Source organism: Podarcis pityusensis (assembly GCF_964106645.2).
Source record: "Podarcis pityusensis genome assembly, chromosome: 8".
Taxonomy (NCBI): Eukaryota; Metazoa; Chordata; class Lepidosauria; order Squamata; family Lacertidae; genus Podarcis; species Podarcis pityusensis.
Window position 1 is genome coordinate 16646753 of NC_138033.1, and position 17420 is coordinate 16664172.

Below are 17420 nucleotides of genomic sequence, written 5' to 3' on the forward strand. Positions count from 1 at the left end.
TCTCTCATCATCTTATCGTATATAACTCTGTTGAGCACTATGCAGACTGATGGCAATTTTCTCTTTCAGAAAGGCAAAGGTGGGCTGGATGTAAGTACCTGTGGTCTTTCTCTGTGGCTGCCAAATATGGACTATGCCAAAGCCTTAATTTCCAGAAGAATGCTTTTGTTACTTCGCTTTATTTATTCCACTCTTCAGCTAAAATTGGACCCTAGGTTACCCCCCCCCCCAAAAGGGGGGGGATCCTCTCCCTCTGGCTTACAATTGAAAACAAAACAAAATGGATTGGCATAGAGGAGGAAATCTGTAAAATGAGCTGCAAGTTCTTCCAATGGCTTGCTAGACAGGGATAGGTCAAAGAGACATAGAATCAGAGATGGCCTCCCAGCTGCAGCGATGGAGTGGTCCTTCCTCTCTTCTGCTCTCTCTGCTAGTGCAGCCTGTGACATATTCATCCTTGTTTGTTTGTTTATTGCATTTATATTCTCTTCCCCACCCCCAAGGTGCTCAAGTTTGTGTGCATAGTTCTCCCCTCCTCATTTAATCCCCAGAACAACTCAATGAATTAAGTTAGGTGGAGAGGCAGGGACTGGGCCAAGGTCACCCAATGAGTTTCATGGCTGAATGAGGATTTGAACCCTGGTCTCCCAGGTCCTAGTCCAACAATCTAACCACTCTGGCTCTCTCATCATCTTATCGTATATAACTCTGTTGAGCACTATGCAGACTGATGGCAATTTTCTCTTTCAGAAAGTCCAAGGTGGGCTAAAGGTAAGTAGCTGTGGTCCTTCTCTGTGGCTGCCAAATGTGGGCTATGCCAAACCCTTAATCTGCAGAAGAATGCTTTTGTTACTTCACTTTTTTTATTCCACTTTTTAGCTAAAATTGGTCCCCAGGTCACAAAAAATTGGGGGTCCTTTCCCTCTGGCTTACAATTGAAAACAAAACAAAATGGATTGGCACAGAGGAAGAAATCTGTAAATGAGCTGCAAGTTCTTCCAATGACTCACTAGACAGGGATAGGTCAAAGAGACACAGAATCAGAGGTGGCCTCCTAGCTGCAGTGATGGAGTGGTCGTGCCTCTCTTCTGCTCTCTCTGCTACTGCATCCTGTGACATATTCATCCTTGTTTGTTTGTTTGTTTGTTGCATTTATACTCTCTTTTTTTTTTTCTCCAAGGAGCTCAAGTTGGTGTGCGTAGTTCTCCTTTCCTCATTTAATCCCCACAAACATTCAATGAATTAAGTTAGATGGAGAGGGAGGGACTGGCCCAAGGTCACCCAATGAGTTTCATGACAGAATGAGGATTTGAACCCTGGTCTCCCAGGTCCTAGTCCAACAATCTAACCACTCTGACTCTCTCATCGGCTTCTTTTATATAACTCTGTTGGGCACTATGCAGACTGATGGCAATTTTCTCTTTCAGAAAGGCAAAGATAAGCTGCATGTAAGTAGCTGTGGTCCTTCTCTATGGCTGCCAAATATGGACTATGCCAAACCCTTAATCTGCAAAAGAATGCTTTCGTTACTTCACTTGCTTTTAATTGTGCTGCTGTGGATTTGTTTTTTAAAGTCACCAAGAATAAGGAGGAGGGAGATCTATCTGTGTAGTGAAAGAGTGAATTCACAGTGATTTATTAGTGAGACAAAAGCCCTTCAAATCTTGTTGAACTGCATCATGCATCAACCTCAGCCAACATAGATAATACTGAAGGCTGATGGGAGTTGTAGGTCAACATAATCTGGAGGGTCAGGTGTTTCCCACTCCTCCTAAGCTCTCCCACATGGGTTGAAAAGCTGCCATTCATTGCTATGTGGGAAAACCTGCCTACCAGGCCAGACACAGAGCAATTGGGCCCTACCTTTGCTCAGTTTATTATTTACATTAAAAAAGAACTCTATTTTATCTCTAAAAGTGACTCCCAGAGAACTAATTTCAAGAAGAAAAAACAAAAGAGAACCACTGCCTTCAGGCTTACAATTCAAAAAGACAGGGAAATTCAAATGGGAGCCAGCCCTGATCTGAGGTTTCGTCAGTGTACACCAGCACTGCCTTGGTGTCTAGATCTGCAAGCCACCACTTTGATTTCCCCAAATGATGGAGTGTCACTGCAAGGCATCATGGGGAAACTCCAATGCCTGCCTAAAACTCTTACGATAACCGCTGCTATAGGCAGGATTCTGCTGCTTTCCTAGGGGCTACCTCAAAATGGCAGCCTGCCCTGGTCTCAGGTTGTGTCAGCGCACAAGATTTCATGTAACAAATGAGCCTTCCGTGCTCAAGGATGAAATTTCCATGTCCATTCAAACCCCAGTGACCCAGAGCATCCTCCAGGAGAATCTTTCGTGTACCCAAGGTTTGTTGATGGAAAAGCAGAATTGAGTCACCCTTGTTTTATTTTTCATTCCTCAGAAACATGTGCAGAGCAAAAGAGATCTTGTGAGTATATTGTAATGCATCACATTGGCAACGCACAAACTTACTGTTTGGGATACACATACTGTTGGGATTTTTGACTACGTGCCATTCTGTGCAGTTTCACACAGAATCAATTAAGAGTTGGCCGAAGGCCAAGGATGACTGAGCAGAGAGGAGTTATCTGACTGGAGATATGGGACCTTGGATATAGCTCTACCATTGGTTGAGGTCTCACACAGGCATGATGACTTATGATCTTACTGACTGAAGTGTTTGTTGGTCAGTGTGGAGTTCTGAGAATCGTTTGGAGTTTGTCAGAGAGAGCTAGTTAAGATCCATATCTGTATCTGTTCTTGTGTATAGTAACTTGTAGAGCCTGCTGTAAATAATAAACACCTCTAAGTAACCAAGTTACTAGTAATAGCATTTTGTTCCTGCTTCGTCCATCCTGCCTGCAACTGATTGCTTTCTGGAACTCTGTGTATGCTCTGCTAAGGTCTGGCTAAGGTCCTGCAACAGGTCAAAGTTGTGAGACACCAATACATACACACACACACACAAACACACACACCCCACTACAGGAACAGCCCGATCCTCCTCCTCAAGTGCAGCCCCTCTAATGACTACTATAGTCACTATGACAAGGACTGGCAGATCTAAGCAGTCCTTCTCTTATATAACCCTATTGTACATTATGCCGTAATAATAATAATAATAATAATAATAATAATAATAATAATACTGCAGATAAAAATAAATGACTCTCAAGATTGCTGGCATTTTTCTCTTTCAGGAGGCTTTGGATGACGATGTGGATGTAAGTATGTGCATTCTCTGTGACATGTAAGGACCGCAACGGGGTCAAGAAACTTAATTTGCAGGAATACTCTCTTGTTGGTTCCCTGCCCCCTCTAATTAAGCTTCAGAGGCATTACTTAAAATTCCACAGATGGAGGCAGCATTTCTTCTGAATACATTCTATGCCGGAATGCACAGAAGAGGAGAGGGGTCTTGGACTCAAATCTTGCTTGTGCATTTCCTGCAGGTTTCTGGTTGGTTATTGTGAAAATAGGCTAGATAGGACACCAGACTCTATCCATGTAATAAGAGAGTAAATGCGCACTGCACTATAACTGAGATGAAGACGAAATACCCAGGGTGGACTGTGCCAATAGGCCTAGAATTCTGAAAAAGGAGTGTGAAGTTGGAACGCAGCCTAGGGAGCAAAACATGCTCATTACTTCTAGGTGCACCTGAGCCAGGGCTCAGATACTGACCTTGCAATGGCCATATCCCACCTTCCTGGGTCCAGTGCTGCCTGAGGGACGGGCATTAGTGTACCCCTTTCTTTTCTTTTCTTTTCTTTTCTTTTCTTTTCTTTTCTTTTCTTTTCTTTTCTTTTCTTTTGGCCATATCATTTTTATTAATTTTACAATATTGCTTTCCATTACAATTTCTCCTCTTATATTTTACAATTTGGCTTTTTGGGGCCATGACTTCCTTCAAACCTTCCTTATGATTTTCTACCTTTCATTTCAAATTTCTGCATTTTCACTGCTTAACCATTGCTTTCAAATCAAAAACATCAAAGCACCATATTTTCTTATTCTTCTCTGCGGTGATTTTTATACCTTTCCTTACAAAGCTTCTTGCAATCCTACCAATGTGTTTGATTGACTACAATTGTCTTTCAAACAATTTACAAATTTAGTCCAGTCCTTGATGAACTTCTGGTCCCACTGTTCTCGGATTCTTCCCTTCATTTTGGCCAGTTTCGCATTCGCCATTAACTTCAATTGCCATTCTTCCTTTGTCAGTAATTCCTCTTGTTTCCACTTCTGTGCTAATAAAATTCTTGCTGTGGTTGTTGCATATAGGAAAAGCTTAGTATCTTATCTGTTAAGTAGTGTACCTCTTTCTTGCACCTTGCCTTTCTTCATTTGAGGCCCTTGCCACCACCAAATAAGAGATCAATTAATTCCCAGGTTGCCTCTCATCAAACAGCCTCCAAAACTTTCCCAAGGTCTCTTTAAAGCCTTTTTTAGGTAGCCAAGATGTAGACTGTCTACGGTAAGCTAAGGTCACACAGCTTTACGAAACGTAAATCCACTGGGGCAAGGAAATCATGGTGTTTGACTCTGGTAGGCACTATGGGGACTGACGGTCATTTTCTTTTTCAGGATCTCCAGGAGGAAGCACTTGAGGTGAGTATCTGTGGGGCTTTCTGTGTTTGCATCCTATATAACGGATTAGAGTAGCACCAAAAGGCTCAGGAGCAGAATAACACAGTCGTTTGTTCTCTTCCCTTAATTGGGTTACCACAGAATATTTAAAAGTCATTGAGGAAAAGAAGGAGGAAGAGCATTTATCCATAGAAAGGAAGGCTGAACTGACAGAACTGAGAAGAGGAAACTTCAGTTCCCAGAATTCTCTGGGGGAAGTCATGTGCTTTAAATCTAGGGTGTGAAACTGCCCTAGGTTATTAAGAGCATTCCTTGTCTCAGGTGGGTTTCCACAGTGATCAGCTGTGGCGATCCATTGAGTTTGATATATGTTTCTGCCAAGGGCCAGCCCAACCACTAGGCAAGGTGAGGTGACAGCCTTGGGCAGCAGAATCCACAGGGACAGAAGGTCTGGCATCCAAGGAATGCACTGTCTGCTGGTGACACTGAGAGCCCCGCCCCCGCAGTAGCCTCAGATTCCCACTTCAGTTGTTGGGTGTAGTTTATTTTATTCCTCCCCTTGCTCCCAATGTGGATCTTCACTTACCCCTCCTTCCCTGGTGGGGAGGAGAGAATTTTGCAGATTGTCCAGATACCAAAACATCTTAGACCAGCCCTGCTTGTTCCCCTTTGTCACTGCCACCAGCTGTAGACCTATGATGTGCAAGCTCCTGGGGGGCAGAGGCCAGCACCCCCTTTTCCTCTTGTCATTTTCATCCTCACCTTCCTCTGTCATATCACTGCATTAAGCACTATATACATTGTCTGCAATTTTCTCTTTCAGGATGCGGTCGATCCATTGGTAGTAGTAAGTATCTGTGAGCTTTCTCTGTTTGTGTCATGAATGGACTGCAATGGTGTAAAAACAAAAAATAACTGGCAGCGGAACTCTTTTGTGGTTCCCTTGAATTCTGCTTCCATGGAATTTTTTAAAAGCCAACAGATGTAAGGAGGAGGAAGAACATCCAGCTGTATAATGGAAGAGTGAATTCGCACTGTTCTGTTAGTAAGACACAAAAGAACCCAGGGTGGATCTGTGCCAGTCTGCCTGGCATCCTGAAAAAGGAGTGTAACCCTGAACACAGTTGAGCAATGGGGAAAGAGGACCATTAGTCCAAAGTGCATATTGGCTCAATGTAGTATTATACAACTTATCCTTTAATTGGTGGAGTAAAGGGCCTAATTTCCGCTCCATAATTCCAAAGGAGGCAATCCACAGGCATTAATACAGCACCATCCTGTGGGAGCCAGCCCTGCTCTCAGGCTGTGTCGCTGCGCACTAGCACTGCCCTGATGTCTGGATCTGCAAGCTCCCATTTTAATTTCCCACAATGTCCAGCATGCAGGATTTGACATAACAAAGGCCTTTCGACCTCAAGGATGGGATTTTCATGCCCAGTGACTCAGAACATCTGCTAAGAGAGTCATGCCTGTCTGCAAGGTTGTAGATGGAAAAGCAGGATTGCTTTATTTTTCATCCCTCAGAACCCCCTTTCGCTGGTAAAAAGAGATCTTGTGAACATATTGTAATGCGGCACATTGGCAATGACACACACCTGCACAGGAACAGCCCAATTTTCCTCCTCAAGTGTAGCACCCCTAGTGACTACCAAAAGGGCTGGCAGATCTAAGCAGTCCTTCCTGTTATCCCTCTCATCAAAGTCTTCTCTTAAATAATCCCATTGTGCATTATGCCAACTGAAAGCAATTTTCTCTTTCAAAATGTCAAATATGTGGTTGACTCAATGACAGTACATATCTGTGGGCTGTTTATTTTTCTTACTCTGTCTCCTAGTGCCCACTATTCTGGGGCATTGTGGGAACTTGTAAAGACAGCTTCCAGTGGAGATCTGGAGCATTATAGGGGATGTAAAGGTTTCTATTTATATGTCACTCAACCTACAAAATCCTTAGGCATCAGAAACACTAAGAAATGAGACTAGGGTGGTCCCATTGTAGCTTGATGTTCTCCAGGGCAGCAGGTGGCACCTGCTGAAGACAAGCTAAGCCAGGTCAAAGCAGAAGGTAGGCAAAAGCAGGACCTTGGACAGTTCCAAATAACCCAATTGGTTGAATTGAAACTACCTGGAATGGCAATAAAATGCTAACATGGCCATTGGACCACGAGAGGCAGGGAGAGGTTTGTTAGGCTGTGGAGGGGTGTTGGGATTTGGAGGTTTGGTTGACTGGGGAGGAGAGTGTCCTATTTTGAGATTCTTTGCCTTGATCGACAAAGGGAGGATCAGGTTGCTATTATGACATTTTTGTCTGGACCCAGCTGCTTTCATGTTCAGATCCCCAAAACAGCGAAAATTTGAATTTTAATATTCCCCAAGGCTAGGGATGGGGAAGCTACCATGCTCCAAGTGTTGTTGGACACCTACAACTCCCACCTCCCCTGACTATTTGCCGCGCTGGTGGGGGCTGAGGGAATTTGAAGTCCAACGTCTCAAGCACCACAGGTTCCAGTGCAGGAAATGTGTGCAGAAAATTATGGCTATAACATAAAAGAGGCATTCAAAAATATGTACCTTACTGTTGAATCATAGACTCATAGAGTCATCCAGTTGGAAGGGAACCCAGGGGTCTAGTCCAACCCCCTGCTGTGCAGGAATCTCAACTAGATCATACCAGACAGATGGCCATCCAACCTCTGCTTATATACCCTTGGAGGAGAGTCCACCACCTTCCGAGGGAGTCTGTTCCACTGTTGAACAGCTCTTACTATCAGAAAGTTGTTGAATGCATTGAATCTGTTGAGAGGAGGGTGTTTTTATGTTCTTAAGAAACTTCATATAAAATGTATACAATTAAATGCAGACTTCTAATGCATTCCTTTGAAACATCAAGACAGGATGGGAACAGACCTGTGATCCAGGAATGAAGAACCAGGAACGATGGACCAAATCAGCTGCCCATTCCATCCTTAATAGTAATTGTTCTTTGCTTCCTAGACTGAAGAAGAGGTAGCTCAGCCTGAAAGTGGCAACAGCCACGGCAGAGGCCATGGCAGAGGCAAAGGCAAAGGCAAAGACAAAGGCAAAGGCCGTCACCATGACCATCACCATGGCCATGGCAAAGGTGAAGGCAGAGGCCATCACCATGGCCATGGCAAAGGCAAAGGCAAAAAGAATGAGGTGAGAAATGAGGGCACATTTTTATGGATCGCTCTTTCCTACCTTTCCTTCTGATCCTTGGCTTTTGGGGCTCTCTTCTGGCTACCCAGGTGCAGTCATAGGTCACTCACATGCTGCTGGCCAGGGAGGAAATGCAGCCCCACCAAACAGAACAAAAGAAGTAACAAAATGGGCATTCAAATGTGTGCATGCAAAACGTAATGGGTGGCTTCAAACCACAGTCACTGTTCTGCAAGCCCATCTTATTGATTATCTTTAGAAGGGGCTTGGACCAGACAACCCTGCAAGCAGAGGACTGCTTTGAATCAGTGGCATAGCATGGGGGGCACGGGGCAGTCACCCCAGACACAAAATTGTTAGGGGTGCAAAATTTCAACACCCAGTGCTGCCTCAATACAGCTGCGCACTTCCACAGCTGGACTCTGTTGAAAACAGCTTCTCCATGAAAAGCAGGAAGTGACTTCTCCAGACAATGGAAAGACTCATCTTTTCTTATCTCTGCAGCTTCAATTTCTTGGATGACACGGACATTGTTAGGCAGTTGAATGCACAAGGGCACCCCATCCATTTCCCTCCCACCCCAGCTCCGTGTGGCCCTGGGGACTAGCAACCCATGTTATGCCACTGCTTTGACTATTAATTCCATAAGGGCTAACTTCTGTAAAGTCACACGGACACCTGACTGCTGGCTTGAGGCTCTCCTCTGATCTAGGGGGAGATCATGCCAGAAAGTGGTGCTCCCACTCTATAAAGTTAAAAGCATTTCTTTTATCTTAATAAACATACACTTGCAGCTATGCCACAATCAGACTCTGGTGCTACCATCAGGAAGCAGTTGTGGAAAAATGACTGCCTCTTTTGTGGTGGTAATAGAGCAATAGGTGCTTGAAACTGGTAGATGGGTTTAGCACTGCTCAGGCTGAATTGTATTTGTTTTGAATGTGTTTCATCAACCACTTTGAACATCTCCATTTGGAGAGGAGAATGGGAGTTAGTGCAAGTTTACTGAGAAGTAAATATATCGGAAAGTCAGTAATTTGAATCCCCGCAACGGGGTGAGCTCCCATTGTTCAGTCCCAGCTCCTGCCAACCTAGCAGTTCAAAAGCACACCAAAGTGCAAGTAGATAAATAGGTACCACTCTGGCGGGGAGGTAAATGGCGTTTCCATGCACTGCTCAGGTTTCGCCAGAAGCAGCTTAATCATGCTAGCCACATGACCCAGAAAAACTGTCTGTGGACAAATGTCGGCTCCCTCGGCCAGTAAAGTGAGATGAGCGCCGGAACCCCAGAGTTCGCGACTGGACTTAACTGTCAGGGGTCCTTTACCTTTAAATATATAATAGGGTTTCCGTATTCCGTATTCCTAAAAGTGAAAATCCGGACAAAGTTGCTGAGCTCCCCTCCCATGTTGTTGAGGACGTATGGCAACCCTACATCTGTTGAGCAGCTTGGGGGGGGGGGGAGAGATTGTTCAGCTGGTGACTACTAGATGCTTCTTAATTATTTTAAAATGAGAAATTGTAAGAGACCAGTAGGCCCCTCAATGAACTCTTGGTTATTTTTTAAAAATTAATTTTCAAGTCTGCATGACCAGAGATAAGGATGAGGATGTAATAAAACTTGTGTTCTCTCTTTAGGTGGAACCAGTAAATGAGAATGAGGAGTAAGCAGAAAGGACCCCACCACCTGTAAGTTCTCTAATACAGATTATCTGCTTAAAATAAAAATAAATCCAGCAGCCTTCAATGTTAAACCCAGCTTAATTGTATTTTAACAAACTTCATTCATCCTTATGCTCTGCCTTCCCCAACCCCCAATGCCTATTGACATTAAGACATCATCCTTTCTCCCTAGAGCATCAAAGGAACGGCAGATCTATGGGGCAGAATTCTTAGCACTAAACTACAGTTCCCAGGATTTGAGCATCGTTTTGTGAGACACTGGGAGCTATGACTGTTAAATGAGTACAGAGCCAGTGTGTACTACATATTTGTTTTTTGTGTGTCTTCCTTTCTTCTATCATGGGGGCGGGGTGTGTGTGTGGCAGCACAGTTGGGGTTCCTATGGGAACAGCCAAAGAATGACTCTTATCACCAGAAATGGCTTCTGTTGCAGATGAGGCAAACCTGAAAGGCTGCATAAAATGCTGCTCCCTAGGATTCGAGTTACTACATCATATTCTCTGTTCTTTGCCCCCTCCCCAGTTTTGCCCACAACAGTCACTCTGCATCATGTACCCCCTGACCATGAGCAAAGTTATTGGTCCATTTCCCCTTTAGGGTCTTTCTCCCCTAAGGTTTTATGTGCTTATGAAAACACTCAAGAGTTTCCCAAGCCTGATGATTCCTTCTTCTTGCATGTGGGTTACATAAGCAACAGCACTCAGAGCCCGAAAACTGGAAATGAACAGAAGGATGATGTGTGTATTCTAGCAAATGGCTCCTAAACATGATTCATGCTGACAGTCCCAGATCAACCATGAATGAGAAACCTTTTGCCCACGTTTCGTGAAATTTATACACTGCTTGATTGTAAAAACACACACATCTCAAAGCAGTTTACAAAGAGAGAAAAAAACTATAAAATTATCTGCAAAAACAGTTGAAAGCAAGTATTTAAAACATAAATAATAAAATCAGCTATAAACGAAAAGGAAATTAAGACATACATCAATGTTCCATGTGCCTGGGTAGGCTTGTCTAAACAAAAATGTTTGTAGCAGACACTAAAAAGAGGCAGTAAATGAGCAGTGGATATCATGTGACACTCATAACAGTGCCAGTCCCACAGATCAAAGGGGCTGAGTGGGAATATATGAGGTAAGGCAATCTTGAAGGTAAACCAGTCCCAAGTTGTTAAATGTTTTATATATTAATAGAAACAACTTGAACTTGGTCTAGTAGCAAACCGTCAACAAGTGCAGATCTCTGAGAACAGAGAACAGAGAACTCTCAGCTTGCTGCTTTTTCTCTCTTTTCAGCATTCACTTAAATCTAAAGCAAGAATTGGCCACTGGACCAGCTATCCTGCTCCCTGCTAATCAAAGACAACAAATTGCATCATGAAACAACCAGAGTTGCCGTGGCGATGGTGATCATCAGTTGCTCATGAATGGTTTTTGTTCTGTCTTGTCTGCTGGTTTGAGGAAAGCTTCAAAACAATAAAAATTAGCAAGCATCCAATTTCCAATGCGTGGGGTCTGTTTATTTGGCACAACTGTATGAATATGGCCAAAGAAGTCCTCAGCAACAGAAATGCTTGTGCTCCCACCGTAGGCATTTGTGATGAGCCAAGGTGGGATGGAGAACCAAATCTCTTGAACCGAATCTCCTGGAGGCAACTGAGCAATGACAACCAGGAAATCATCCACTTACAGTCCTGGGTTTGGCATTTCTGAAGACCAAATGTTTGCTTCTGACTGTAGGTGTCCCCACAGAACAGGAATGGGGGAGCCTTTATCAGAGATACAGTTCCCCATGGACAACCTTCCAAGCTAGTAGCCATTGACAGGCTGATGCACCATGAATTTGTTCAGCCCTCTTTTACAGCCCTCTAAGTTGGTGGTCATCACTGCCACCCGTGGAAATGAGTTCCATAGTTTAACTATGCTTTTGTGGCACAGAGCACCCTCCTATGACAGGGAGGCACAGGTCTGTAAAATAATAATAATAATAATAATAATAATAATAATAATAATAATAATTTTATTTATATCCCGCCCACCCCAGCCGAAGCCGGGCTCAGAGCAGCTAACAACAGTAAAATGATAAAACATTATAAAATCATTTCATTATAAAATTAATTCCAGTCAGATTAATAGCAACCATTGGGCTAGAGTTCTGTGAGGATTGCCAGAGGAGGGAGTCAGGCTGTGCCCTGACCAAAGGCCTGGTGGAACAGCTCTGTCTTGCAAGCCTTGCGGAAAGATGTCAAGTCCCGCAGGGCCCTAGTCTCTTGTGACAGAGCGTTCCACCAGATCAGAGCCACAGCCAAAAAAGTCCTGGCTCTAGTTGAGGCCAGCCTAACCTCTCTGTGGCCTGTGACCTTCAAGATGTTTTTATTTGAAGACCGTAAATTCCTCTGTGGGACATACCAGGAGAGGCAGTCCCGTAGTTACGAGGGTCCTAGGCCGTATAGGGCTTTAAAGGTTAAAACCAGCACCTTAAACCTGACCCTGTACTCCACCGGGAGCCAGTGCAGCTGGTATAGCACCGGGTGAATGTGATCTCACAGCGAGGAGAGTCTCGCCAAGTAAGGAGTCTCGCCAAGGCATTCTGCACCCATTGGAGTTTCTGGGTCAGTCTCAAGGGCAGCCCCACGTAGAGCGAGTTACAATAATCTAGTCTGGAGGTGACCGTCGCGTGGATCACAGTGGCTAGGTCAGGGCGAGAGAGCTAAGGAGCCAACTGCTTAGCTTGGCGGAGATAAAAAAATGCCGCCTTTGTTATAGCTGCAATCTGCACCTCCATCGAAAGGGAGGTGTCGAAGATTACACCCAAACTCTTAACGGACGGTGATGGCACTAATTGCGCAAGAGATGGGAGTTGCCCCCCCAATCCCATATCCCATATCGTCCCAACCCAGCCAAAGGACCTCTGTCTTCGAAGGATTTAACTTCAACCAGCTCCCATGTAACCATCCCGCCACAGCTTCCAAACATCTGATCAGTGTGTCTGGGGCCGAGTCAGGATGGCCATCCATCAACAGATAGAGTTGGGTGTCATCAGCATACTGATGGCAGCCCAACCCAAAACTCCGGACAAGCTGGGCGAGGGTGTGCATAAAGATGTTGAAAAGCATCGTGGTGGTGGTGCCCCTGTGTCCTCTTGGTCACTTCCTTCCTCACTGTGTTTCCTGGAGTATTTGGAGAAGACATGAGTCTTCTCATCAGGCTTTGTTTGAGTGCTTCCTGCAACAACAGAACTGTGCCTCTCCACTTCCTAAAGTGTGATGAGGCCCTCAGTGGGGCAGAGATAGCTGTCTCTGAGGCACTTCCTATTATTCCTTCCTGCGATCTAGGACTGAGGTTCTGGTGAAGCACCAGTAAGGAGAAAAGGCTCAACAGCAGCAGCACCTCCTTCACTGGAATTCTGCCTCTTGCTAGATCTGTGAAGCCCATTCGCAGGTGCTGGAACTGCACTTACCCATTCAGAATCAAGGTCCTGTCCTATGTAACAACCTAATAGAACCTCCATGTTCAGTGATACTATATCTCCAAATAACTAGTGCTGGGGGAACAACGGTAGAAGAGAGCCCTTTGATAGCTCAGTTGGTTAGAGGATGGTGCTGATAACATCAAGGTTGCAGGTTCGATCCCTGAATGTGAAGCCTGCATATTCCTGCACTGCAGGGGGTTGGACTAAATGATCCTCAGGATACCTTCCAACTTGACAATTCTATTAAATGGATCTAGATCTCCAGTACTTATATTGTTGAAGCTGTTGTCACTAACTGAGTTGCCACCAAAGCTCTGCGGCTCCCCACCTCTTTGAATGGGAAGGGAAATATTGTTTACAGAGCGTCTGGTAAACTGACAGACTACAGGCCTTTTTGAAATATGTGTTGATTTGTTAAAGAGGAGTAGGCAAGCATTCAGGTGAATAATCCCGCAAGGGACCCAAACAGGGACCTTTGAATATGAAAGCTGCAGTGCCTAAGTCAAAATGTTACACCCAGCATCCTGATCTGTCCTATGCAGATTCAGGCAGAGTGGAAACCTAATTGATTTCACTGGGTGAAAGCACACAGTATTCGCCACAGAACTGAGCTATCAGAGGGCTTCCTGTTTCCTGTGCACTAGGGGGTAGACACCTCTCCCAACACCATGGGAGAGAGACAGACAGAGATAATGATGGGGGAATTTCATTATCTGCATTCCTCTTTGGTTGGAAGAAGAACCAAGCTCTGATCTGCAGTTTGCCCGGTGGTCTGGCACTCGCTTCCCCATGGAATGCAAGGGCAGGCAAAGGCACTGGGTGCACACAACACTCTGGTGGTTGCGACCCCCACTCCCACCCCAATCCCATTCCTGGAAGCACAGGTTATCCTGTTAATTGGATTTTAATTGGAGTAAACTAAAGACCCGTGCCAGAGACAATGAGATAAGAAACTGGGAAAACAACCCAGCTACAAGAATGTGAAAGGTTTGGATTGAGAGCAGATTTCATTCGGTCGAAAAGATTATGGGGGGAGGGGAGCCCACAGTTTGCTTACTTAAGGTTTTTCTCTGCATTTATGATATAGCAACTCCCCCCCCCCCCGAATGCAAGTTTTATTTCAAAATATCTGCACAAGTGAGGATGGAAGAAATTGTAATATAATATGGAATTTAACAAAATTGGAACTGTTTGTGTGTGAGAGAGGAACTGAGAGGGGAGGGGGGAATAAATGTATGCTTTGAAAATATAGAGCAAAATCCTCCCTAACCTCTATTATCCACAAAGGAATGTGTTTGAGATAAAGATAAATGGCCATGAATCAGCATCAAGGCAGAAAGGAGTCTACCAGCTGTGAGAATAGAAAATTTTGGATTAACAATCTGCAGTCTGGATTCAGACTGTTCTTCCTAGGCTGGGAAAAATGGCGGAGATGGCTTGTTTACTGGAAGCTGAATCATGGGATGAAGCGATGCAGTGACCTTTGGAAACTCTGGGATAACTGCTTCTCCCGAAACATGACAGGAACCATCAACAGCTGCAGGAATAAAGGATGCAACACCATATATGGATGGGAAAACATCATGGGGAAAATTGCCACACACAGGAAAGAATAAGGATTACAGCTAAAGTTCCTCACTTGAAATTACCTATTAGACCAACATGAATTGAAATCACAAGATTGTAGGTGTTATATAAGGGATTATTATATCTTATTGGAATGTAGAAGAATGAACTCATCAACTCTAGCATGCGGGGGGGGGGCAGTTTAAGTACTGTAGTTTTCCGTGTATTAGAAGAGGTTTCCCCCCACAAAAATTACGTGAAAAAAGGGGGGGCATCTTATACATGGTCAGTGCATATTGGTGATATGGGATTGGTTGGTTCTGCTAGCCGGAGATTGTCGGTGGTGTTATAGGTGGCTGTGACAAGGGCCGGTGTCTATTTGGTGTTCCTGCAGCAATAGGGTGGGCATAAGGGAAAAGCTGATAGGCGGTGGGCACGGCAGCGCAGGTGAAATGGGTGAGCAATTATTGGCAATATCCCCCCTAAAAAAAGCTCCACAACTCTGGTCCACCCCCACCCCCCAGAAAAAGCTCAAAAACTCTGGGGGCAATCCTCCACAAAAAAAGCCCAACAACTCAGGGCAATCTCCCCCCATTTTTGTAAGTTTGAGTCCCCCAAAATAGGGGTTGTCTTATACATGGGGGCGTGCTATACACAGAAAAATATGGCAAGTTGTACAATTTGACATTGAATAATTGGCATTAATAATTGTATTAATTGGATAAAATTTTTATTGTTATAATAAGGCTGTTATTGGAACTATATTGGAAAATCAATAAATATATATATATTAAAAACAACAACAACAATTGAGCTATCAGAGCTGTTCAGGTTCTAAGCACTAGAGGGCATGAAAATGCTTCCCCATAACTTTGAGCTGCAATCAGTGCTACATGGATGAGGATAATGGTGCTCTTCAAAGAGATACATTCAGCACTGCTAAAATTCTATAATGCAATGCTGAGAAGCACACGAGTACTGATCCATGTTCAGTCAGGAAGAGCAGGAAGAGCGTCTTGTCAGGTGGATGGCTGGATAAAGCGACCAAACTCTCTGGTTCCTAGTCTGTATCACTGGGATCTGCTGGGATCTGGGGTGAACAACTGGGCAGAATTTGGACTGAACAACCTTGACGAGTCAGAGGTACTCCCCCCCCCCCCTTTTTAAAGTAATATTTGTATTGCTATTACAGGTTACAAATCCTTAAAGAACCATGAAACAACCATCCTGCCTCCCCCCAGAGATGAGATGATACATTACAGTGAGGCCAGCAACCCTTAGAACAGCACAGTCAGAGATTTAGTCAATTGAGCTCAATCACCTGCCTATCCTGATTAGCAATTTCTCTCAAGTTCTCTCTCAGCTCAAGGCAGTGTACAGGGTTCTGGCCTCTTTTTCCCTCACAACCATCCTAAGAGATGGGCTGATGGTGGGAAAGAGAGAGAGAGAGAGAGAGAGAGAGAGAGAGAGAGAGAGAGAGAGAGAATGGCCTACTCATCTAGTCAGCTTCATGGGTGAATGGTAATGATGGCTCCAAGATGCTTGGAGTGCCATCTTCTGAGTGGGCCATTCAATCGCCCTCCCTCTCTGTGCCCAATCCACACAACTTCCCAGGGAAGACATTCCAGGCAAATGGGAGTTCCAGGAGGCTCCAATAGTCAACCCTGTTCAGGGGCATGGACCTTGTCTGGTGCCTGATGATGCCAGCTCCTGACACTGTTTGTACTGAGCAAGTCCATGAATCCACATTTCCCTGGTTTCAGGCTGCAAGCCTCACTGTGTCTACGCACAAGCAGGCCCCTAATATAATGCATTTTTGTACATTGCCTTCCACAGATGTATACATTTGTATGCACACTTTTATTTGCATTTGAGCATGCATTATATGGCTGGAAAGGAGATGTGGGTGGTGCTGTGGTCTAAACCACTGAGCTTGCTGATTGGAAGGTCAGCGGTTCGAATCTGCGCAACGGGGTGAGCTCCATTGCTCTTTCCCAGCTTCTGCCAACCTAGCAGTTCCAAAGTATACCAGCGCAAGTAGATAAATAGGTACCAACAGGAAGGTAAATAGCATTTCAGTACACTGTGGCACACAACACAGTGTTCCATTGCGCCAGAAGCGGTTTAGTCACGCTGCCACATGACCTGGAAAGTTGCCTATGGACAAATGCCAGCTCCCTTTGTCTGAAGCGAGATGAGCGCTGCAACCCCATACTCACCTTTGACTGGACTTAACCACCCAGGGATCCTTTAACTATATGGCTGGAGAACCGCAGTACAAAATTCAGGAAAGTGAAAATTTCAAAGGAGGGGGACATTTCTGTTTGGTTATTGTTTCATAAAGTGCAAAGTTAAATACAAAATGAATCAAATTTCTCTCCCATCCTTATTCAGAAGTCCCACTGAATTCAATGGGCCTTACACCCCAGTAAATGGGGTTAGGGTTGCCACCTTAATGCGACTTTCAAACCACTCCACCTCTCAGATTTCCTTATTTGTTCAAGTCTCTCTTATTTGCTGAAGGTAGGTGGAAAGCTGGTTTGCGTAAGACCAAACTGAGTATTTGTGAGGAACTTGATGTGGAGATTAAGGTCTGTGGAAGGCAGAGGTGAAAAAAAGCTTGGGGGAGGGTGTCAGCAAATTCACCTGTGAGGCTGGATTTGTTTGGACATTGATAAAGATGTATTATTGTCTGATTAACTGGGAAGGTGCATAAGGAAAACGGGGAAAGGTTAGGGCCAGAGTTGTTGCCACATTCATCTCCTCCTCCAGTCATTCAGTTATATTTACATAGAAGGAGAATGTCAGAAATATATTTTTCACTCACAGAGAGGCATGCAAGGCTGACCTTAGCATTAGGCGGAGTGAGGTCACCACCTCAGGCAGTTGGATGTAGATTTCATGAAAGGGCAGCAAAT

At 44.5% G+C, this 17420-nt stretch overlaps 1 protein-coding gene across 1 annotated transcript; it reads left to right on the forward strand.

Annotated features, from left to right (window-relative positions):
• Window positions 1-24: 24 nt before the first annotated feature.
• LOC308484649 (uncharacterized protein) lies at window positions 25-10962 on the forward strand. The gene is made up of 10 exons (XM_081019567.1): window positions 25-90; window positions 751-771; window positions 1428-1448; window positions 2415-2441; window positions 3214-3237; window positions 4601-4624; window positions 5427-5450; window positions 7597-7779; window positions 9418-9468; window positions 10761-10962. Exons 1-9 carry the CDS (start codon window positions 40-42, stop codon window positions 9445-9447), a joined length of 405 nt encoding a protein of 134 aa, XP_080875693.1. The 5' UTR covers window positions 25-39; the 3' UTR covers window positions 9448-9468; window positions 10761-10962.
• Window positions 10963-17420: the final 6458 nt, after the last annotated feature.

What these genes read in the sequence shown, in the direction of transcription:
- LOC308484649 (XM_081019567.1), top strand. Translation starts at nt 40, where the DNA reads ATGCAGACTGATGGCAATTTTCTCTTTCAGAAAGGCAAAGGTGGGCTG. An exon ending in AAGTCCAAGGTGGGCTAAAG is followed by an intron (nt 772 to 1,427) that starts GTAAGTAGCTGT and finishes TTTCTCTTTCAG; the next exon opens with AAAGGCAAAGATAAGCTGCA. An exon ending in TGCAGAGCAAAAGAGATCTT is followed by an intron (nt 2,442 to 3,213) that starts GTGAGTATATTG and finishes TTTCTCTTTCAG; the next exon opens with GAGGCTTTGGATGACGATGT.